General features: G+C 31.0%; 2 protein-coding genes and 1 long non-coding RNA gene across 3 annotated transcripts; 1 reads left to right on the top strand and 2 right to left on the bottom strand.

Annotated features, from left to right (window-relative positions):
* The first annotated feature begins 6255 nt into the window (after positions 1 to 6255).
* On the top strand, positions 6256 to 10507 carry LOC112772050 (probable beta-1,3-galactosyltransferase 2). The gene is made up of 11 exons (XM_025816937.3): positions 6256 to 6771; positions 7878 to 7974; positions 8059 to 8132; positions 8219 to 8430; positions 8529 to 8592; positions 8824 to 8896; positions 8999 to 9119; positions 9219 to 9306; positions 9389 to 9514; positions 9623 to 9732; positions 9923 to 10507. The coding sequence occupies exons 1-11, from the start codon at positions 6656 to 6658 to the stop codon at positions 10069 to 10071; spliced, it is 1230 nt and encodes a 409-aa protein (XP_025672722.1). The 5' UTR covers positions 6256 to 6655; the 3' UTR covers positions 10072 to 10507.
* A 2533-nt stretch (positions 10508 to 13040) lies between these two features.
* LOC140181518 (uncharacterized) lies at positions 13041 to 14031 on the bottom strand. Its single transcript, XR_011876204.1, has 3 exons — positions 13928 to 14031; positions 13530 to 13746; positions 13041 to 13439 (listed from the first exon to the last, which is right to left on the bottom strand). It is a non-coding gene; the product is annotated as an uncharacterized lncRNA (long non-coding RNA).
* A 3267-nt stretch (positions 14032 to 17298) lies between these two features.
* Positions 17299 to 20502, bottom strand: LOC112769502 (uncharacterized). The gene is made up of 2 exons (XM_072224748.1): positions 18160 to 20502; positions 17299 to 17304 (listed from the first exon to the last, which is right to left on the bottom strand). The coding sequence occupies exons 1-2, from the start codon at positions 20500 to 20502 to the stop codon at positions 17299 to 17301; spliced, it is 2349 nt and encodes a 782-aa protein (XP_072080849.1).
* Positions 20503 to 24062: the final 3560 nt, after the last annotated feature.

The following is a 24062-nucleotide window of genomic DNA, read 5'->3' as shown; positions in this document are numbered from 1 at the left end:
TTTCATCCTAGTACTGATTTAAGGTTATTTGCTTTCTCAGATTCTGATTGGGGGTCAGACTTGGATGATCGACGATCCACTTGCGGTTTTTGCATTTATCTTGGCTCAAATGTGATCTCCTGGTCCAGTAGAAAGCAAGCTTCAGTAAGTAGAAGTAGTACAGAGGCAGAATATCGGGGTCTTGCAGCATGTGATTCTGAGCTCATTTGGGTGCTTCACTTGCTTGAGGAACTTCAAGTCAAAATCTCAGCCACTCCAATACTATATTGTGACAATATTAGTGCAGTTTTGTTAGCTGAAAATCCAATTCTCCACAGTAGGACTAAGCATTTTGAGTTAGACCTTCACTTCGTGCGAGAAAGGGTGAACCGCAAGCAGCTTAGTGTTGTTCATATCAGTGCCACTGATCAAGTGGCTGATATCTTTACTAAGCCAGTATCTCTAGAATTCTTTGACAAATTTAAAAACAAACTTAAAGTAACTCCTCGATGGTGACTTTAAGTTTGAGGGGGGCTAATAGAGTATAAAGATATTAGTGTATAATAGTGAGTTAGTTAAGTTGTGGACTGAATAACAAGAATTGGTTATTCTGTTATCTTGTTACTGCAACTGTGTTGTTATTGCTATAAATGGCATAATGCAGTACTCTTGTAAAGGGAGTTTAATACACTTTTCAATTTCATATCCTTTTGTTTCTATGATTACTCTAAGTCTTCTCTCAATCCTTTCAAAAGAGAAGAAGAAGATAAAGAATAACAAATAAAAATAAAAAATTTTAATTAAAAATAAAAAATAAAATACAAGTTTAAATTCAAACTTTAAAAAAATTACTTAAAATTTCTAGTTTTATTCTATAATGTTAGAAAGACTAAGAATATTTTTTAGTTCCAAATATTTCTCAAAAAAGAATTGAATTGATTACAATATTTGCTTAAGGTTATATTTATAAGCTAACCTAATACCTAATTGATAGCTATTCCTAAAGGCCGTTTCGAATTTTAAACCATGATGAATTAATTGTTTACGCTCTTTTTTCTTGACGCTTTATTGTATTGCTATCCCTGTCACTTACATCTTCGACTAAATATATTCAATAACATCGTGTCAATTATGACCTCTTTTCGATTGAAAATTAAAAGATAATCGATCGGATATATATATTTTAAATATCACTAGAGAATTAATTTAAATATAATTTTTTAATAAATCAAATTTTTTTCTTAGATAATATTTCTTTTCCCCAACATTATTCATATTCATATTTTTGTTTTAATCTTATTTTTTTTTTCCTGCTATTGGAATTTGAATCCAACACCATTGATTGTGAAATTAAAAAATGGATTAATAATTAGAACGTCATAGTTATGTAATTAACACTCTAGCCCTATATATATATCATACCGGAAAGATCAAAACGAAAACAATGATTACTCTTAGTTTATGCGTTGTCAAATTTTAGCAAAAAACCTATTCGATTTCCAACTTCCTTGAACTTGTTAAAAATAGTAAAATACTACTAATAACGATTTTCATGTCCTTTTAGAAACAAATATGTATCATGTTATGAGAGCAACTTGAGACTGAAAACATCAATAAAGTATTAATTAATTTGGTCTTAATAAGCTCTATTAAAAAAAAAAAAAGAACAATTTTGTTTAATAAAAATTACAAGAATTGAAATCCAATGATAGGTGAGAAACGAAACCACGCACCAATGGCGATTTGCTCCAAGTGTAGGATGCTATTTTTGGTGACCTATTTCATAGGAACACAAAAATAAATAAATAAATAAATCAGTTCGGATTTTAAACGAAAATATTCCTTCATACATCCTATGGAAATTATCATTATTTCGCAGACATTTTTTTAAGTAATAATAATAATAATAATTTTATTTCAGAGTAAACGACAAAGAAGAGTATCGGATGAAAGAATGAAATCCTTACCCTGGTTTGGTAAGCTTGGAAACTGTACTTTTATTATTTATCCAATGGTTTAGTAAGCTGAGCAGTCATATGACATTATATAAGGTCTAAGGACAAAAATAAATACATAAATAAATAAGAGAATATATATATGCATGTTAATGTACGTACTATATGCTTGTCTCTATTATTATCCTAAATTATTATATTATTATGAGAGGGAGGATTATTACATAAGCTAGTTTAATTTGAATTAGTTAATTTAATAATCATCAATTAATTATTAATTATAAGCTAAATTATCGTAGATTCATAGATAAGATTCTTTATGTTTCTGGCAATTAATGAGGAGCATATGAGTCATGGAGCCAACTCTTTTCCATGCACATGCATTTGTCTTGTGTGACAGTGATTCCATTGGATGATATGAATTTATTTGCAGTCAAATATATTAAGCCGTAATTAATTAAGTAGACTCACAAAACTTGTAAATTAATATAATCTCTAATATGTTATTTAGTCAATTAATATATTTTGATGATCAGTGATGTATATATGTCAAAGTCTTAATTTTTGAATATTTTGCATAATTTATTTTATAATTGTTAGTGGAAAACAAAATGGAGACCAAGTCATGCAAGTTGGGGAACCTTTCTAGCTGGGTCATTGTCCATCTTCCCTACTTTACTCTTTATTCTTTTAAGCATATATCAAACTTTTTATCCCAAAATTCAAAAAAGAAAAAAAAAAAAAAATCACGGATAACATGGAGATATCCTTGTCAAGAATACAAAGCCGTGTTGTGTTATTTACCTAGAAAGCAAAAAAGGGGGGAAATTTTGAAGAATGTAAAACTTTTTAATTGATTGGCATTTGGTTCCATGAGTAGAATGAATAAGAAGTCAGAATTTAAATTATTTTTTAAATGAATCAATTCTTTTTCTTATATTTTACTATTAAACCAAATATAAAATTTACATGATCTAAATTTAATATTGGTTTAATTATTTTATTGATTCCTATAATTTTATCAAATTTTTAATTATATATATATATATATATATTTAATTGGATCCCTACATTATTTTTAATTTTGTAATTAGATCATTTTTATATAAAAAACTTTAAAATTAATAAAATATTTTTCCTAAAATATATGTAATCAAAGATCTAATTATGTTTTTAATTATAAATACCTTTAATTTAAAAAAAATATTTAGTTAATTTTATCATTTTTTATATTATGAAGGACCTAATTATAAAACTAATACCAATGTAGGAACTCAATTAAAAAGAAATATAAAAATCTAATAAAAAATTTGATAAAACTATAGAAATCAACAGAATAATTAAACTTTGGGGTAAGTATGATTTTGGTCCCTAAAGTTTTGTGCTAGAATCGAAATCGTCTCTTTTCTAATTTTGGATTTAAAATCGTCCTTAACGTTTTTGTTCGTATTATAATCGTCCTTTTAATTTTTTTGGACAAAAATACCCTCACCACTACCAACATAATTACTTCTTTCACCACCACCACCACCAACTGCCACTCCACCACCACCAACACCACCACCAATGCTGCCACCGTCCCCCTCCCCCTCCCCCTTCCCCCCACCTCCACCCCGCGTCCCCTCCCCCTCCCCGTCTCCCCCTTCCCCCACCCCACGTCCTTTCCCCTTTCCCCTCCCCGTCCCCGCCTCCCCTTCCCCCTACCCCGCGTCCCCTCCCCCTCTCCGTCTCTCCTTCCCCCCACCCCAAAAAGAAACAGAAATAGAGAAACAGAAATTCAAGTAACAAATTAACAAATTCAAGTACAAAGCTAAATCAACAGAGAAATACAAAGCCAAATCAGAAATTCAAAGCACAAAGAAGAGATCTGGTTCGAAGAAATTCAAATCAACAGAGGAGCATGCTTGAACGGCGGCGGTGAGCTCTGATTCGAGGAGATCCGAGACAAGAAAGAAGAGAAGGACGGGAGAGGGTCGCGGTTGATCTGGACAGAAGAGAGGCAGCGGCGGGACGACGGCTTCCCTTCCTCCTTCATCGTCGTCATCATCATTAGAGTTCTGGAGGAGGCGGCGGCGACGACGAGGTAACGGCGGCGACGACAGAGGCTCTCCGGCGCCGTCCCCCTCCCCCTCTCCTCCCTTCCCCCTTCGTATACCCTTTTCTTCCCCCCTCCCCCCCAACGCGTTTTCTTCCCCCTCCCCCAACACGCGTTTTCTTTTTTTTTTTATTTTATAATTTTTATTATTAAAATAGGAATAGGGGTAGTTTAGAAATAAAACAAAAAAATTTATTAAAAAAGACGATTTTAATACGAAAAAAAACGTTAAGGACAATTTTATATCAAAAATTATATGAGGGATGATTTCGATTCTAACTAAAAATTTTAGGGACCAAAACCATAATTACCCCTTAAACATTTAATATTCTATCCAATTACAAAGTTGAGTCAAATCAATTTCCAACAACAAAAATAATTTCTCTTTGCAATAACAATGACAAGGATGTAGGGTATGTAATCAGAGAGCTCAATCCCTACTGTTTTTGTATTTTCTCTAATGTAACAATTAAGTTTCATAATCAGAGTAATTAACTAATTAATGATGGACATGCAGCAAGTTGTAACTAGTTAACAATGGACTCATCATCAGATTGATGCATACATGGGGGAATTGATTTTTTCAATTTTTTTTTAATTATTCAGTAAAGTATGATTTCTTATCTTATATTTTTTAAGTGGAACAAAAAAAATATATAAAAAACATATTAAATAATAAAAAATCACATTTTATTAAATAACTAAAAAATTGAGGAAATTTGCTCTCGCATAAATGACTAAATGGTCTCATCAATTGCATGAAAAAACATGAACGCGTGTCAAGAGATAGTTTCCATTGATCATATTTCTTCCACACGACACGAGAATGGCAGTGAAGAAAATGGTTAATTCTGCCAATCATATAAAAATAGTTAAATACTACTATCAGTATAAAGGCGTCTAAATAATAGAAATGGATTTCTTAAATAGTATTTTAATTTGAGTTCAGCTTTTATCATTAAAAAATAAAAATAAAATGGAATATGGTAATTTGATAACTAGAACGGAGTTTAATTATTGCGTGAAAAAAAGGGTGAAAATTATTTTACTATTATCTATGTAAAAATTTCTATATTGATGCACCAACAGGACAAAATATTTCGAGTTATTATTCAAATTCATATAATTAATATAATTAAATGTACTTATAAAACTGTTTTATATTCACAGTTTATTAAAATTAAATTTATATAATTATTAGTTATAATTTGTAAGTTCATTTTTAGTTGCTAATAATTTTTCAGTCAAATAGTAAAATCCATTAAAACAGAAATGTTTCACAAGACCCATGTCTCCAATTTGAGTTTAGAGAGAGTGACAAAAAGACACCAATTAAATAAGAATATTTTTATTATTGACAATATCAAGTATATATAAAAAATTAACTATCAAATTAGTTATTCATACAAAATATAAAATATATATTAAAAATTATACATATAAAATACATATCTTTTTTATAGTAGATCGAAGTAACCCAACTTAATTTATATAATATTTTCTCTCGTCTATTAATTCGATTTAACTTAAACCGTTTTACGTATATATTCAAAATCTTAGTAAAATCGTTTTTACTTAAAACAATTTACTATGTTACTGTACTAAATCATTTTAGATTAGATCAATATGTATAAAGATATTTTCGAAGCAAAAGTCAAAACAAAATAAACAAGTAATATTAAATCCGAAATGATTTAAAATAGTGATTTATCCAATGTATTCATATACAAATATATTTTTATTTTATCATTCGGTCCTAAATTACGTCAAGTATAAAAAAAAGTATAAATAGACAATAAAAATATTAAACAATATGAATAATGGATGTATCGAATGTTTAATTCATTATGTGTGCGGATGGTTATTCTAATATTAAAATTTAGGTGAATAATTTAAAGTGTAGTATATTTTACTTAAATTGGGCCAATTTTAGAATCCGTTGTAACATAACCCATAAAAAACTTTCACCTACTTAAGTAAATAAGACTGATTTACGCGAATTTCACTTAATAATAAAGATAAAAAACAAATTATTTATTGAAACAAAACAAACAAAACTTGAATTAGTGTTAAATAAACCCCCCAAATATTTGTTTAAAAAAGTCTTCATGTTGGAGTAGAGGGTAGAGAATGAAAGATGCCAAATAGATTAGGAGGGTATAAATGTGAATGCAAGAAACAGTTACCGGAGTAGCAATAAATAAAGAGATCAGAAGGTGGCCCCAAGAAGAATGGTTTGGTAATATGGTGACTATAAAACTGAGCGGTTACAAAGTCTTCTCACTTCTCTTCAACGTCCCTTACCTGCAAAGCCACACACACTCTCTCTCTCTCACACACAAACACATAAAAAGAAAGAGAATAGAACCAACACAAAGCAAAGCATATAACAAAATAGCTGAAACAGAGCATAAAGAAAGGAACAAAACACTTAGAAAAAATAAAAATAAAAACAGAGCACTTCCTCTGTTCTGATTCATCTTCTCCTTCTTTTCAAAGGTGCCCACTTTGAAATTTTCTTCCTTTCCTTCACCATTCGCTGCTCCCGTTCTTACTCCTTTAGAATTGTCAACATGGTTTTCTCATTCTGAGTGTCAACTTGGCAAGTTGTGTTTTTGAAAGGACAATGAATTTGAAGAGCAGAGGAGAGGTTCTTCTTCCTCATAGAAGCTTTTTGTCTCAGAGATGGATGATTTTTCTTTGTATTGGAAGCTTCTGTGCTGGGATGCTATTCACCAACAGGTACATCAATTTCATTCTCTCTGTCATGTCTTATTTCATGTTGTTTTCCAGGTTTCTGATACATAATACCAAACAATATTCTGTTTATGAAAACCAGTCCATGTTGAAAATTTTTAATGGCTTTCTAATCCTGAAGAAGAGGCCTTTTCATATCACACCTCATGTTTAATTTTAATATTTTTCTAATTTTAAAAAAAATTATAATCAGTGTATTTCTGAATTTGGATGACCATTTATTTTGTGAAGAAATTCCAATTTGAAGAAATTTTTTGTCATATAATTTCAAAAAATATATAATTTTTTATCTGTCCTCTAATTTACTCAATTATCTTAAACACCAAAACTCAACAGGATAAGTAGAATGGATCCGAATTCAATTGGCAAAAGTTATCTTCATCTGAACCATGCCATATTTCAGTTTAAGATGCTATTCCTCCTCTATAATAATAACTAGAAGAAAAAGAAGTCAATTTTGGTCAGCACTCAGTACTGCTAATTAATTTCCTGTTCAATTATTTCTACCAATGTTTACAAATCTACCAGCAGGTTGAGTCAGACAACGTTTGTTATTATGGTTGAAAAAATAATTTACAGTTTATCCTAACTACTAGTTACTTCACATATATACATATCATACTCACTAATCAATGAGGAAGAAGACTTCTGACACCTAATAATTGATTGGCACCTCTAATCTCTAGTGACTAGTCTATTCTGCGGTAGTTGTAACTGAATCCCTTATTCATATTTACTAGTTGTTGAAACGTTTAAAGATGTATCCTTTTCAATTTTGAGATCTGTCATATTTAGTAATATTAAATAAAAGATATAGTCTAACTTACTCGGAGGTGCTTTAATTCTTTAATTGCATCTTTTTGTCCTTGATTGTTACTAATTGTTAGTATCATATTAAGCACATGGTGATGACTTCATTAATGTGTTACAACTAAATAAATGTAACAACTTTGATTATTCAATTGTTTTCAGGATTCTTAATTTGACTATGAGTTAGCATGTTTATGTTACCCTACTTTGGTACTTGCCATAGGAAGTTGTTAGAGATGGTTATTTTTGGTTCCTTTCTGATAAAAATGTGTTAACAACAGGATGTGGACTATTCCCGAACCTAAAGGACTTGCAAGGACAACAGCTATGGAAGCTGAAAAATTGAATGTTGTTTCGGAGGGTTGCAATTCAAGAATTGTAAGCTTATGTTACATAACATTAGTCTTCATAGTCACTTGTTATGTTTTGAATTCAGTGTTTGATAATCTGAAATTCCTTTAGTTGCAAGAAAAGGAAGTGAAGCGCGAAACGAGAAGCATCTATAAGGAAGTTTTCAAAACACAAAATGCCATGCAGTAAGTTATATACCATGATGCTGTTGTGTTGTGTTGTGTGCTGCTAAATTTTCATTTCAAGGCTTATGTGATTGTGTTGAATGTAGAACATTGGACAAAACTATTTCAAACTTGGAGATGGAGTTAGCTGCTGCAAAGGCAGCTCAGGAGTCGATTCGCAATGGCGCTCCTCTATCAGAAGATATAAAGGCAGTTGAATCAACTCCTAGGAGAAGGTACCTCATGGTCATAGGAATCAACACTGCTTTTAGCAGCAGGAAAAGAAGAGACTCCGTCCGCCAAACCTGGATGCCTCAAGGTTCATAATTTGATCCATCAATTCTAGTATTCTGCCACCATTTTCACAATATTCGTTGTGGTTTCTGATTATCTGTTCTTGTGGTAACATGGAAATAGGTGAGAAAAGAAAGAAGCTAGAGGAAGAGAAAGGCATTATCATCAGATTTGTAATTGGTCATAGGTAAACTATCTCATTTTTCTTTTGTAATTTCTATGATTTTATAATTGGTCATAGGAAGAGAAATGCTTACATTAGATCATCTAATTTGAACTAATATAGAAGTTTATAGAACCAACAATCCTATTTTTTCATTGGGATACACTTGAATATTTCCAGTGTTCATAATTATATTGAATGAATTGTAAATTGAAGCTTTCTTCTAATTCTTCCTTTATTCCCCTCTTTCTCCAGTGCTACATCAGGTGGTATATTAGACAGAGCTATAGAAGCAGAAGATAGGAAGCATGGAGATTTCTTGAGGCTGGTAAATAATGTTACTCTTTGTCATGTTTTTCTCATATCATGGTTACAATTTCTAAAAGAAAAACTAGCAGATTGTGTAAAAAACTGTGGTTTGATTTTGCAGGATCATGTTGAAGGGTACCTTGAATTATCAGCAAAGACAAAGACCTACTTTGCAACTGCTGTTAACTTATGGGATGCTGATTTCTACATTAAAGTTGATGATGATGTTCATGTAAATATAGGTATCAAAATTTGATCTCTACATCAAATTACTACTCATATCAAACAAGGTTTCATGTTTACTTTCTTAGCATCATACTCATTATTCACTCCCTTTTCAGCAACACTTGGAGAGACTCTAGTTAGACACCGGTCGAAACCACGAGTATACATCGGATGCATGAAATCCGGGCCTGTTCTTTCCCAAAAGTGAGAATTATTTTCATCTATAGGATTTTGAGTTTGTGATTACTTCACTTCTACAGCTTCTTATGTGCCTAAATTCCTGCAGAGGTGTAAGGTACCATGAACCAGAATACTGGAAATTCGGTGAGTCTGGAAACAAGTACTTCCGCCATGCCACAGGACAGTTGTATGCCATTTCAAAAGATCTTGCTACATATATTTCAATGAACCGGTGAGTCCTTACTCCTTAGCTGCTTCTTCAAATTTATGGACAAAATTAAATGTTGGTAACATCATGATCCCCATTTATAATGACTTATTTGTACTTGTTTTGTCTCAGGCATGTTCTTCACAAGTATGCCAATGAAGATGTCTCACTAGGCTCATGGTTTATTGGACTTGATGTGGATCATATTGATGATAGGAGACTCTGCTGTGGCACTCCACCAGGTGATTTTTTTTCCTTTGGTTATCGAATCGTTATAAAATTCAATTTATATTACACTGTCATCCAATCACATATCGTCAAATAATCAAAAGTACATACTTAGTAATAGCTAACATGTGATTAGATGACCATGTAAAATACTTGAATTAATAGTTCCAAATTGATTCTCACGTTTGGTGACTGTTGTTGCAGATTGTGAATGGAAAGCTCAAGCAGGGAATGTGTGTGTAGCTTCATTTGATTGGACATGCAGTGGAATTTGCAGGTCTGCTGAGAGGATCAAAGAGGTTCATAGAAGATGTGGAGAAGGTGAAAAAGCTTTGTGGAATGCCTCTTTCTAATGGATACAAGCTTAATTCAAGTCCTTCTTCCTAACACAGGAAAACAAGATTATATATATATATATATATAATATATAACTAAGGCAATGCAGCAAGGCTTTTAACATTTTTTTCCCCTTTTTTTTCTTAATGTATTTTTGATGAGTATAGAGAAAATTTTCATTTTACATGAGAGGAGGAGAAAGAGAAGAAAAAGAGATAAGAGAGAGGACTTACTCCCATGAAAATAGAGGAAGCATAGGGTAATAATAATAAGTCCACCCAACCCATTCTTTTATGCTTGAAGGGCCACTCTCTGTGTTAATAGTCTTTGCTTAAATGGCTATCAATCAAGCATCTCCTAGTATATAATTCACTCTGCTACTAATTCATTTTTATCTTTTAACAAATAATTGTGCATCTGAAAAATTTAGGTAATATTAATATTTTTTAATCAGTTACACCCTTATTCAGTTATTTATCTATGATATTATTTTTATTTTATTTAAATGTAATATATATATAATGCAATTTAAGTGCAAAATCTCATTGAATTAACAATGACTTTGTATTGTTATCATTTTCTATAAAAATAATTATTTCTCATCAAAATATATTTTTCGTTGAGGTATTAATATTACTTATCATATGATCAAGGGACACATTTTTTTTTCCTTGAAAAATCGAGAACAAATTTATCATAATTAAATTAATGATTTATACAAGTAAAGATTTTGAATTTAATTAAAAATAGTAGTAAAATACAAAATTAAAAAGAGGCAGAAAACAAATTAACAAGGGTTTTAATCACCAAAACAAAATTATTAAGGGTTCACTTAGGAAGTAAAAATGGTAGTGTTTCTGAGTTACAGCTGATCCATTGCAACTCCAAGCCTTTGAATTCCAAAGCACATTTATCTGTATGAGAACCAACATTTCTTTCATAAGTGGTTGTACCTTGTAAGGTTAGTGCATGTTTTGCAAGTCAACTAAGCATGGTCCATGTGGTAGATGCTTAAGAGATATATATTAATAGATTATTGCAATGTTAATGATTAAAGTTACACAAATGGAAGAACATGGATTGTTGGGGGGGTTAGGCAGAGATTTGATAGAAAATTATTGTTCTTTTAGGTCAACGGCTGAGAAAAGTCAAAATGCTCAAAGTACTTCTTACTACTAGTTTAGGAATTGGGAGATAATTGGCCCATGAACCCTACCCAACAGACACGGTAAAAAAATTTAATAAAATAAAAAAATTTAACTAAAAATATCTTCAGACTACTTGATAAAAATATATAATACTTTTCAAATAAATTTTTATAAGATTTTTCATTTTATAATATTCTTAACTAATATCCTAAAGATACTTGTTGATAAGATCTTAAAATTAAGTCCTATAAATATTAATTGTAACATGTATGAAAGTAAAAAACGAAATAAAGATAAATGTTGTTGCAATTTGAAGTTACAAGTATCAGTTTCCACTTTGAAACATGTGGAAATTAAAATAATTAAGCAAAGTGGAAATGAGCATACAAAAGAGGAAAAACAATAAGTGCTATATAGAATTGATTGAATTATTGTTGTATATTTTTCATTATTATTGATTGTTCTGGTACAACTTAATTGATGTGAGTAGCAGAATACATGTGATGAACCTAATATATTAAATAAAGCAACTATAAGAGTCAATAGATTCCTCCAACAGCTTCTGGTTATGTCAATGTCCCACAAATTGTACCTAAAAGCATTATTGTTTTTAGAAAGAAGATAAAATAACTATAATCATCACACATAATGTGCCCTTTAAGTAACTTCAGTTTCTTCAATGTTCAGCTCCGAGGAAACTCCTTCAACTTCCAAATGAGGGTAATTTCAGGTAAAAAGTAATGAACATGTTACATTTGTAATTTTTCTCTTTCATTTCACAACAACTATATCAACAATATCTTAATTTACTATCGATCATTTAACGGCATCATTCAAATAAATAATAAACAGTCTTATATAACTCATTAATAGTTCATATAAACATGTCTTTAGGTAAAAATTATAAGGATTAAGTTAGGTAACCAATGACTTTTTTGAACAACATGAACAACCACCAATCAAATAAAAACATACCACACTTCCAAATTATCCACCTAAATTTTAATATTAGAATAATCATCCGTACACCTAGTTAAATGAACATCCGATATATTTATTGTTCACATTGTTTAATATTTTCTTTGTTTACCTATCCTTTTTCAAATTATAATTAATATTTTTTTGATGACTTAAATTAGAAGAAGTATAGAGAGCCAATGGAGTATCTGTATAATATGTACGTACAATGGAAGTTTAGGGATGTTTGATTCAGTAGTAGGATATCAGATGTTTATTATCTCTGGATGATTATTTTGAATAGTATGTATATATTGTGTTTGAGAAATTAGTAATATTTTATTTTGGATATTCATTTTTTAACTCATATTAAGCCAAATAAATAATTTATTGTACACATTATACAAATACTTTATTGGCTCTCTATAGAGATTCCTTAAATTATAATTAATATGTTGATACGTATTAAATAATTAATAATTTTTAACTATTATTTTCGTATAATAAATAACCTATGCAGACAACTTTTATTGTGACTTTTATTCCAAATTGCTTGGACTTCATTCGTTGATCATATTTTTATTGTAATTGCGTCCCAACTCTATAGTCTATACACAACAATTGGTTGATTCATTTCTCTCACCTACCTTATCTTTCAAAATAAATAAGAAGGCATGGGAAGATTCTTGATGTTTTTTTCTCTCATTAAAAATGTCAAAAGATATATAGTACCCTATATATTATACATACATAAATGCATGTGTATGGACCCTCTTGCAATTAGGTAACACTAGTAGTATAATTTATGTATTTTAGGAGCAAAATATTTTAATTATAAGCGAACTTCTTTTTTTCTTAAAGTAAGATATTAACATCATATCTTTGAAAAGGGCTGTACTCTTCATTTATTTATTTTTAAGAACTATTACAAGTCCTACACCATATTTTTAAGTACCTTAAAACTTTTATATGTTTAAATACAATTTCCTTACGCATATGGAAAAAATTCATAACAAAAAAAAAAGAAAAGAAAAGAAAGAGAGGCAGGGACAGAAAACAATGCTTAAACTTAAAGAAGTGCACAAGCCATGTTCTGTTAAACATCACATTTCAAAGAAAACAATGTGACCTATATATGAAAATTAATTAATAGATGAATATATAAAAACTTGTCATCACTTGAATGTGTGTCTCAATAATAAACTTGTTCTTGTAACCAATTCTTCTCTTCTTCCATATGCTACAATTAATGTCATACCCTCTAGGTTCCTTGTAAGACCCTGATTCATCATAACTCATTAATAATACTTGAATGAAAAAATAATGGAACATAAGATTAGAAAGAAAAAAAAAATAGTGAAGATAAAAACCTTTGATAATCAGAATTATTATTTTTTTTTTCTTTTGCTTTAAGGGGTTTTTAGGAGCAGTGGCACGTGATATTGGCACGGCTCAATAGAAAAACAAGGCTTGAAACATTTTGAGCATTGCTTTCTCATTGAACCGCACCAATATCCCGTTAAACCGGTCCCTCTTACCCCCATGGTTCTTCATTCAATCTTCATCATCCATAGCTTAAACCTTTCCCTACATAATAACCAACAACAACAACAATGCATCAAGCAAAAACCTGAAACTGTATGTTATAAATCACTGACAATAATAAAGGGGAAAAAAAATGATGTTTTGATAAAAAGTGGTAGTCTATGATGAAGAGAAAGAGAAAACAAAAGAAAACAAAAGAGAAAGCAGAAGGGAATGAACTAACTAATAATGATAATAAGTTGCATTGTTTGTGTATGAATGTTGATGTGCAAAATGGAGAGAAATATTTGTGAAGCTTTAAAGAAGGTAGAGCCCAACATGGCTTGGTGGTAATGGTAGTAGCATTGAAGGAGTTGCATTGAATTTTCCAACCACCAAAGAACTGAGGAAGTTGGAATATTAATTCCAAAGGGGATGGTACACAGGAATCATTATAAATTAAGCAAAAGAGGAGACAAATCTGAAGCTCTTTTAATGTGCTAGATAGCATTTAATGGATCATTGGGTGGGGGCAGAGCAAAAAAGAAATTAAAAAAAAAAAAAAGAAAGAAAGAAATAAAGAGAGAGAGAAAGAAGGGTATGTATGTTTGGTAGTTCTGTTTCAAATCAGCATTTATGTGTGAAACAGTGAAAAAAATCAAAATGAACCTTTGCTTTTTATTGTTGCTTGTTCTTTGCTTTTGGATTTCTGCTTAGTTAGTACTACTCTATTTGCCATCATTCATTCATACCTCAACCTCACATGAGGCACTTCGTAGGTTCAGCAGTGACTCCATAACTTTTGTTATTATTATTATTATGCAACTACTGCATTGCATGCATATGCCTCATCAGTTATCATTATTTATTTGGTTCAAACATGATGGTTTGAGAATGAGTGTGCCAAATTTAGTAGAGCAATATAAATATATGTAATTCTGTTATTTAATTATAAGGGCCTAACCAAATGGATTATATGACACTTCTGGTTACTATATACTATACCTAGGTTTGGCAAAAATAAATGTCTGATCTTGGGGATGAGAACTACATTTCAGAAGTAACTATTTTTTCCACAATAGGCTCAATTTGTGTGGTTATTAAAGGAGATAAAGCTGGACACAGATTTATTATAGCCCTTTTTGGAGTACCATATTTGCCCATTTTTGGTTCTGCACCAAATTAAACAAACATGTATATGTTGGAATAAAAGTTTTATAGGCTCTATGTATAGCTAAGTAATTTAGTGGCTTAACTTAGCTTATTTTAATTATTTCCTCAAAATTAAATTAGATGAATTATTATTACCCAACAAAAAAAAATATTATTTGTAAAATTATGTTTGTTATTTAATTACAACTTACAAGACTATCTATGTTGGATAATATATATTATCTCAGGTTGGTTCATCATATAAATATTGAAAAAATGCCACAATAATAATAAAGAGGAATTGCCACCACCAGCATTATTATTCATTTTTTTTATAGTATTCTTTCGTTTGGCAGATCAATAATTAATATGATATGAACTAAAATTTTATTTAAAAATTTATTATTGACTAATAAATCACTAATAAATAAGATAAAATTTAAAATTTCAATACTTATTTAAGTAGACGAGTAATAAAGATCGGGTCTTTTACTCTTTAGTTTTCACCCAATTCCTAACATACACATCCGGCACATAGTTATGGCAACTGAACACTCAGCAGTAGACTACCCTTCATGCTTTGATTTTTTGGAAATTAAAACTAATAATAATATATAGATACATAGAGTTATATATATATGTATAGTTAGGCAGTCCATGTGAAAAAACTAGACTATACATTACACCATTAAATACAGCCCTTGATGAGCATGCATACATCACGTGAATGAGAAGATATATACAGAAGAAGATAGAATAGAAAATTAATAATTAACTTTTCAACCTTAATTTCAAACAAGTAGTGATGATATATAATTATTGAACCCCATACATAAATAGAAATTATGTGTAATGCATGGTAGCTGCTAAGCTAGCCATACTTGTGCCAGCAAAGCAAGATGGTTGTGCATCTTCTGAGAATGTAGAATCTGCCTCTAAACTCTCTCAACGTGTTAGAACATCTTCTTCCAAAGCCACTGCTACTAGAATGTTTCTTACCTTTCTTCTTCTCATCATCACTGCTTCTTGAAGAGTAGTGGCATTGAGCCATGTCTTTTTGCCCCCTGTGTAACTGGCCCCAATCAATCACACGCTTAACTCACTACTCTTCTCATGATCCAGGTTTTTATAGAGGCCAGGACTTTATGTGAATATGGCGGAACATAAATACAGTCAAAAAATAAAAGACAAAAACTTCCAATTTAATTTTATGTAGAACCACGTAATATATGCCCTACATAAAAGATAATAATACATGCCCCTTTTAAAATAATAAATGGGTAGTACAGTAATCATATGCATAGAGGAGTAGTGTAAAGATTTTTATATCGTGTGTCATAGTCAATTAAAAATTATCATCTAATTTTTAAAGAGTTTAATTTTGATATACTATTGCATTGCAGTTACATTCATTTTTTTTAATACTATTCACATAGTTAATATAAAAAATATTTATTTTTATTGATATGTTATTAAATAATTAAATATATGTGTAAATTATTTTAGATTAATAGTGTATTAAAATTAAATTAAATTTTTAAAAACTACGTGCACACTAGACATATACATTGACTACCTATATATTTATATTAAAACATTTTCTTATGAATATGATAATTTATTATTATTAGATAATAATTTAATAAAATATATCAAATTATTTTTTAGTATTATTCGCTTATCCTAATGGTTAAAAAACATCTTTATGTGAACTGTCACACACTCAAAATTTTATTTGCATGTTATATATGGTGTAACAACTAGTGTTTAGAGTGAAATTTGATGTTAATATATAGGAGAACCAGTGTCTCAAAAAAATAAAAAGGATAAATCTGAGTTAAAAAAAATTTAAAAAATAATAATCACTTAATATTTGATAGAACTTTTAAATTTTAAATATACAATTTTTTTATAATTAATTTTTATTGTTTGTTTAGCAGAATCCAAGTTAAAAATAGTGGCACGAAAGCATTACTTATGAGTTACGAGTATTTCATTAACTTCATTGAGACAGTAACATTTGCCACTATTCTTAGGAAGTGAAAATTCAGGTGTAGTCAATTTTACGTGAAATTGATAATATATTGAGAGTTATTTTATAAAAATTTAGTCAAATTAATTAAATTATTTAATTATTCTTAACTATAAATTTTACATAAAATTAACTATACCTGAATTTGTACCTTCTTAAAAATAAACAAGTACTTTCGTTTGAAAAAAATTTAAGAGTCAATAATTTTATTTTATATTGATTAATATTTTTAATTAACAGTCTAATATCTTTAGTTTACTGGTTGTGCTTTTCATTTTGTATGATAACATCACTACTATATATTGAGGACATTTGCTATAAATTTAGAAGGGTTTGTGGGTGGACCATCTAAATGATAGAGTGAAGAAAAGAAAAAGGGTAATCCATGCATCATATAATATATATTTTTTGTGTACAGTAGCAATAATTATTCATTTCTACATTATTGTTCCATTCCAAACATTAGCATAGGAACAGTCTATTCAAATTTCAAACCTTACGTAAGAAATAATGAACAGGTGTAAATAAAAGACCACATGATAAAAAAGTTTTGATGCGGAAACAACATTAATTAGAAACATTGCATGGCCAATAAGATGAGGCGTGCATGAGTAGCTTGAATTGAAGCGTGACATTACGAGAAATTACCCTAACACTTGTCACGCTTTTACATGTATATATTTTGCACATGAACTGATAAAAGATCAATGTTTCGGAGCCTTGTTGGGTAGAATCTAGTACCGTCTTTTCTTCACTGTTCCCTCCGTCTGTGGCCGTACACGTGGCACCTTCCGACCACCTTGGCCTCGTGTGTCGCCGTGATGTTTTACTACAGATCAGAACATGCTTATATGTATGCGCTCGTGGATAGGGATTAGGGAGTTAGGTCACACTATTGGTTTCATGATATTTATTTGGGAAAATTATATTATATAATTATTACCTATTAGCTATTCGGTTTTCTATTTATAAATATGATAATAATAATAATAAAAAAACACACACATAATATATATATTCAAATATATTTCACAAATCAGATTTAATCAGGGGCGGAGCTAGGCTAACTATTCAGGGGGGCGGTGTTATATTTTATATTACTATTTCTATTGATAAAATTAAAAAAATATATATATATAATCTCAATCAAAATAAGACAATAATATATAAAAATTACTACTTACAGTTTTGTATCATGAAAAGGCTATTCGACGTTTTTTTCTATTTTCAAAATCATCTATAATTGAATTTGTGTCAAAAATAGCTGCTAATTCTTTTTCTATATAGATGACCAAATTGTCTGCAAGAAATTCATCAGCCATCTTACTTCGGAGTCTTGTCTTAACAATTTTCATTGCTGAAAAAGTTCTTTCTGTTGTTGCTGTAGACACTGGTAGAGTCAAAACAAGACGTATTAATCTATCAACCATGTGATAAGTTCTTGATTTTCCCGTTTCTTGCAACTTGTTGCACAATTCAGAAAGTGTACTAATGCCTTTCAAATGATTTGGTATATCATGCTGATAATGTTGCAACTGAGATTTCAAAATATTTAGCTCATTAGAAGGAAAGTCAAGGGGATAAAACTTCTCTGCTAACTTGCTGATTTCTTCAATATTGAATGATTTGAAATTGTCCTTAGGATCCAAAGCACAACTCAAAGTCAAAAGCTCTATTATTTGCTCATTAAATCTACTATTCAACTCTTGTATTTGAGAGTCAATTGTTGCCAAGAATACATCTATTCGATAATGATGCTCAACTGTCACACTTGGTTGACGAGATCGACCTCTTCCAAAAACATATTGTGCACTCATATTAGGGACTTCAATTTCATGTTTTTCACAAAAATCTTTAACATTTGCAAGAAAATTGCACCATCCACCATCTCTTAATTGTTGAAGAAGTAACTTTGATGTAGAAATAATATGCATTGCATTAAGAATATCTTGAGATTGTTGTTGCAGTGCTTGGCAAAGAACATTAGTGATTCCCATAATCTCTTTCATCAAGTGCAAAGTGAAAACAAATTCAAATGACAATAATATTTTACTAACACCATAAGCCTCACCTCTTTGTGCATAAGTTGTCCCGTCTTCAATGATATTATTGAGAATAATATTGGTAGCAGTAAACATTTTTACCAAACTGCAAATAGAATTAAAGTGAGAGCTCCATCGAGTATCCCCAGCTCTTTGTAAAGTGCTTATTTGATTCGCACCTTTGCCTGTTTCTAATTCATTTTGAGCAACCAAGTTTGCATTTTCAATTGCTTGAGCTTCTTGTAATTGATCATGTCTTTTTGAAGAAGCACTAACAATAGTGACAATAGAGTTTAATTGAGTAAAAAATTCATGAATTTGAAGTACCTCTCTTGAAGCTGCCACCAATGCTAATTGTAACCTATGAGCAAAACAATGCACATAGTATGCTTGTGGAGAATCTTTAAGAAATAAAGCTTGCAAACCATTCCACTCACCCCGCATGTTGCTAGCACCATCATACCCTTGACCCCTAATATTTTCAACTTGGAGATTATAATGAGAAAGGACAGAAATCAATTCTTTCTTTAAAGTTGTTGCACAAGTATCAGTGACATGCACAAGATCAAAAAATCTCTCTTTAACAAAACCATCTAGAGTAACAAATCTCAAAACAATGGCCATTTGCTCCTTTTTAGATTCATCTCTAGCTTCATCAACAATAATACAAAATTTGGCATCTCCAATCTCTTCTCTAATTGAATTTCTCACCTTAGTAGCAAGAATATGTAGAATTTCTTTTTGGACATCATTTGAAGTATACTTAGCATTTTTTGGAGCATTTTCCAAAACATTCTGTTTCACTCTTTCATTGTAAGATCCCAAAAATTTTAACATTTCCAAAAAGTTACCTCTGTTGCTTGAACTTTGGCTTTCATCATGTCCTCTGTATGCACAACCTTGAAATGTCAACCATCTAATGCAATCTATAGATGCTCCTAGTCGAATTCGATTCTTTTCAATCTCTTCTGATGTTTGCTTATGAAGAAGTCTGTCAATATGTTGTGATTGTTTCATCAAATCATCACATGATTTCAGCGCCTTATGATGGAATGAGTTAGGACCTTTGCCAATGTGATTCAAAAGAGCACATTCTTTTCCACTATTTACTTTCTTCCAATTCCTGAAACCATTCTCAATAAAAGCATTTGAACCTGTATTGATTGAAGGTTCCTTAGCAAAAAGAAAGCACGGAAAACAATATATAGCATCATCTTCTATAGAATATTCTAACCAAGATGGGAACAATTTAAACCATGAATCTTGAAAGCGACGATGACTTTTATCACCAGAAAATGGATAATTATCAAGAATTGGCTGATTTGGCCCAACTTTAATATAAGTCCGACGGATTTCATCTCTTTTATTTGGAGGAAACTTCCAAATCATTGGTCGCATTCCAGGATCTCTTTCCAAACGAAAAACATCCAGTTGATTTGGAAGAAGTCGTGGACGCTTTGAGCTATTCAATGAAGAACTTGAAGTAATGAAATTTGATGACCCCTCAAGTATTGGAGTAGTAATAGTAGAAGCATCTTCATTCTCTTGATCTTTTCTTTTAAAAAATGTATCAATGGTTTTGAACTTACTCATAATTCAAATGGCCAAATAAGTTCCTATAATTTAAAATATATTTAGCAAAAAGTATAAATTACAGTCTAAATCTTTATAAAATATAAAAATTATATTTCAATTTAAAATAAAATATTAAAATTCAGAACAATAATACTAACATCCTAGTATAAATAATATAAAATTATAATTAAATAATTAACTAATAAAAAAACTAAATATACAAACTAACATATAATAACATAAACTTAATTAACAAATAATAATAAATTAACTAATTAAGTAAATAACTAAATATATAAAAAAGAATAAAAATAGAACCTTTTTGAGAAAGAGGAGTGAAAAATCACTTGTTAAACTACTCTCTTTTTTTAATCTACAAAAAAAAAAAAATAAGAGTTAAAAAGGTAAAATTGTAAAAGATAAGAAGATTAAAGAGATAAAGAAAAAGAAGAATAGGAAAAGTTGTTACCTAAATTTTTTGAAAGCCAAGGTGGGAAAAGAGGGAGAGGAAGAGACCGGTTGTATGTTGAAAAATAAAAAAAGGGGATTGGGGAACTGATTAGTGACGTTGGGAAATAAAAAAGGAATAAGGATTGGGAAATAGAAAAGGGGATATGGAATGGACTATTGGGCTGGGTTTTGCAGAAATTAAAAGTGAGAGGGGGAGGGGGGTTGGAAAAGATAGAACAAACATAGAAGGGGGGTTGAGAAATAAAAAAAGGGGAATCAGACTTTTTTTTTTTTTTGAATAAAAGCTAAAATTTTGGAAGGGGGCCATTGCCCCTTTGTTTATACCTACCTGCGCCCCTGGATTTAATTAAATTATCATCTAATAATTTTTAATTATCAACTTCATATAAATTAACTGTTTTTTAATTTCTATCATATATATGTGGGTAATAAAAATATATGATAAATATTTTTTTTTAATAAATAGTTTCAAATTCAAATTTTAGAAATAGTACAAGAAAACATCTTCTATATGTACACACAAAGAAGAATATTTTGAAAGAAGAAGAAAAAATATTATAAATCAAACTACTATTGTGATGCAATATATAATAAAGCAATAAAGTGATGACCAAGGTTCGGAAAACCGGACCGGTCATCAAACCGCTCTAGTTATTGATTTACTGGTTTATTGGTCCAATCGGTCTAACCGGTGGTTCAACCGGAAAAACCGTTTTAAAATAAAATAATAAATAAATTATAAATAAACATGCTAAAATATAATTAATTAATTAATTATAGTATAACATAAGTATTAAAATATTTTTCAAATTTAAAAAACTACATTAAATGTCATCAATCAAATTCATATAATCTTATTAATATGTTCATGGTGGTGGTGTCTTCTGAGGCATCAATGTCTCCTCATCCAGCCCCTCCAATTTCTTCGGCTAAAGCCAGCAATTAGAAAACACTAAACCTTCACCCAGCAATTACAAACAAAGCTAGCAAAACCAACACAACCAGCAACTACAAATCAAAGCAAAACCAGCAACTACAACACAATGAAAACAGAGTAGCATTCAGCAACAACCATTACAAAACAGCAGCATAACAACAACAGTGCCATAACAAAACAGCAGCATAACAACAATACCACCTTAACAAGTCACTAATCAGAAATTCCAAATTTAATTAGCAATCCTATTCTTGTTTCGTGCATTTAATTACTCATAAACAAAACTCAACTCCACCTGAATTGTTAATTTAACATTGGTCTTATGGAATCATAAATAGGAATACATTACATTGCTCTTTCTCCTAAAATTCAAGCAACAACACATGATTTCACAGTTTAAAACCTTATTCACCGGCTTCTCTTCTGATGCTGTGACTGGAAAGCAACAAATTCAGCAACAAGCAACAAATTTAACAAATCCTAGTAAAGTCCCGATTTATAGCAAAAAGGCAAATTTATTGATTACCAATTCAGCAACATGTAGAAATACAAGAGAAGGGAAATCTGGAAAAGAGAGAACACCAAACCAAAACATTAACCAATAATCACAAAACACTAAACTTTCACCCAGAAATTACAAACAAAGCCAGCAATTGAGCAACAAACAGAAATTGAGCTACAAACGGAAATTGAGCAACAAACAGAATTTTAGTAACAATGGAATATAAAGGGATCTGATGCTGTGGAACACTAGCAGCCACTGTTGCTACATTACCAGCTGAATTCCTGAATTGAATCGGAAAAATAAAGTGAACTTTCAAACAGGTCAACACTCTACAACACAAACTTCCCATTTACAATCATATATACACTAGCTTAGTTTGAACACCCTAAGAGATTTTAGGGGGAAAAACCATTTTCAAGAGCTATGTCATAAATTTTTGTATTACAGGTTATTATTTCAAGCACAAACTAACTTAATCAAGTAACCAGAGCAAAATTACAAAACAGAGCCAGCAACAAGCAACCAGCTAACAACGATTAGAAAACAGCAATTACACTAACATTGGTACATTATGAAACAGACCAGTAACCAGAGCAAAATTACAAAACAGAGCCAGCAACAAGCTAACAACAATTACAAAACAAACCAAAACATTAACCAATGCAATAATCACAAAACACTAAACCTTCACCCAGCAATTACAAACAAATCACTGAGGACCTGGGGAGGGCGGCGGCGCTGAGGACCTTGGGCACGACGGTGGCAATGAAGGGCTAGGGTTTTGCTTTGCTTCAGAGGTCTCCAGGGAGTGCACAAATGATTTGGGATTTGGAATACAATAAAATAGAAATTGGAATTAATTTAATTTTATGATTATTTTTTTCTTATACTAAACAAGAAGACCGAAGAAGACCAGAGGCGAAGAACGAAGAAGATGAGCAGAGGAAGTTCAGAGAAGATGAAGGGGACGAGTCACTCACCTGGGTTCGATGGAGGGCTACTGGTGTTGAGGACCAGGCGACGATGAAGACGATGAGAGGGGCTACTGGTGTTGAGAAGATGAAGACGATGGAGGGCTACTAGACTGGGAACCAAGCGACGATGGAGGGCTACTGGTGCTGAGGACCAGGCGACGGTGGTGGCGCTGACAACCTGAGACCGCGGCGACGATGGAGGGCTACTGGGCTGGGAATGCTTCAGACTTCAGAGGGCTAGGGTTCACTGAGACTGAGATGAATGAATGGGGGGTCGAGGGAAGAAGGGGGGTGTGGACTGTGGACGTGTGGTTCACGGGTGGGTCGGGTTTCTTTTTTAATTTTTTAAAAACAATTACAAAACGGCGTCGTTTATAAGAACCGGCCGGTCACCGGTCCGGTCCAACCGACCGATTTTCGGCCGGTTCACCGGTTTTTCAACGGTTTTCTATCCGACGGTTATTAAAAGAGGACCGGACCGCTTACATCGCCGGTTCGCAGTTAAATCGGTCAAACCGGCCGGTCTGGTCCGGTTTTCAGAATCTTGGATGTTACACATCGCATTCTTAAAGAGTTTAACTAATTAAGCGTTAATTTTTTCGGTTAATATCAGTTAATTTTTAAATTATTTTTTAATTTAAATTTTTAAATTTAAATTCTAATCTTGAATATTAAATTCTTTAAAAAAAAT

The sequence above is a fragment of the Arachis hypogaea genome, chromosome 18, assembly GCF_003086295.3.
Source record: "Arachis hypogaea cultivar Tifrunner chromosome 18, arahy.Tifrunner.gnm2.J5K5, whole genome shotgun sequence".
Taxonomy (NCBI): Eukaryota; Viridiplantae; Streptophyta; class Magnoliopsida; order Fabales; family Fabaceae; genus Arachis; species Arachis hypogaea.
The sequence above is the reverse complement of the archived record's forward strand: the minus strand, read 5'-3'. Positions and strand labels throughout refer to the sequence as shown.

Coding starts and splice junctions, on each gene's coding strand:
- LOC112772050 (XM_025816937.3), top strand. CDS start 6,656: ATGAATTTGAAGAGCAGAGGAGAGGTTCTTCTTCCTCATAGAAGCTTT. Junction 8,133..8,218: donor AAAACACAAAATGCCATGCA/GTAAGTTATATA, acceptor TGTTGAATGTAG/AACATTGGACAAAACTATTT. Junction 9,733..9,922: donor CTGCTGTGGCACTCCACCAG/GTGATTTTTTTT, acceptor CTGTTGTTGCAG/ATTGTGAATGGAAAGCTCAA.
- LOC112769502 (XM_072224748.1), bottom strand. CDS start 20,502: ATGAGTAAGTTCAAAACCATTGATACATTTTTTAAAAGAAAAGATCAA.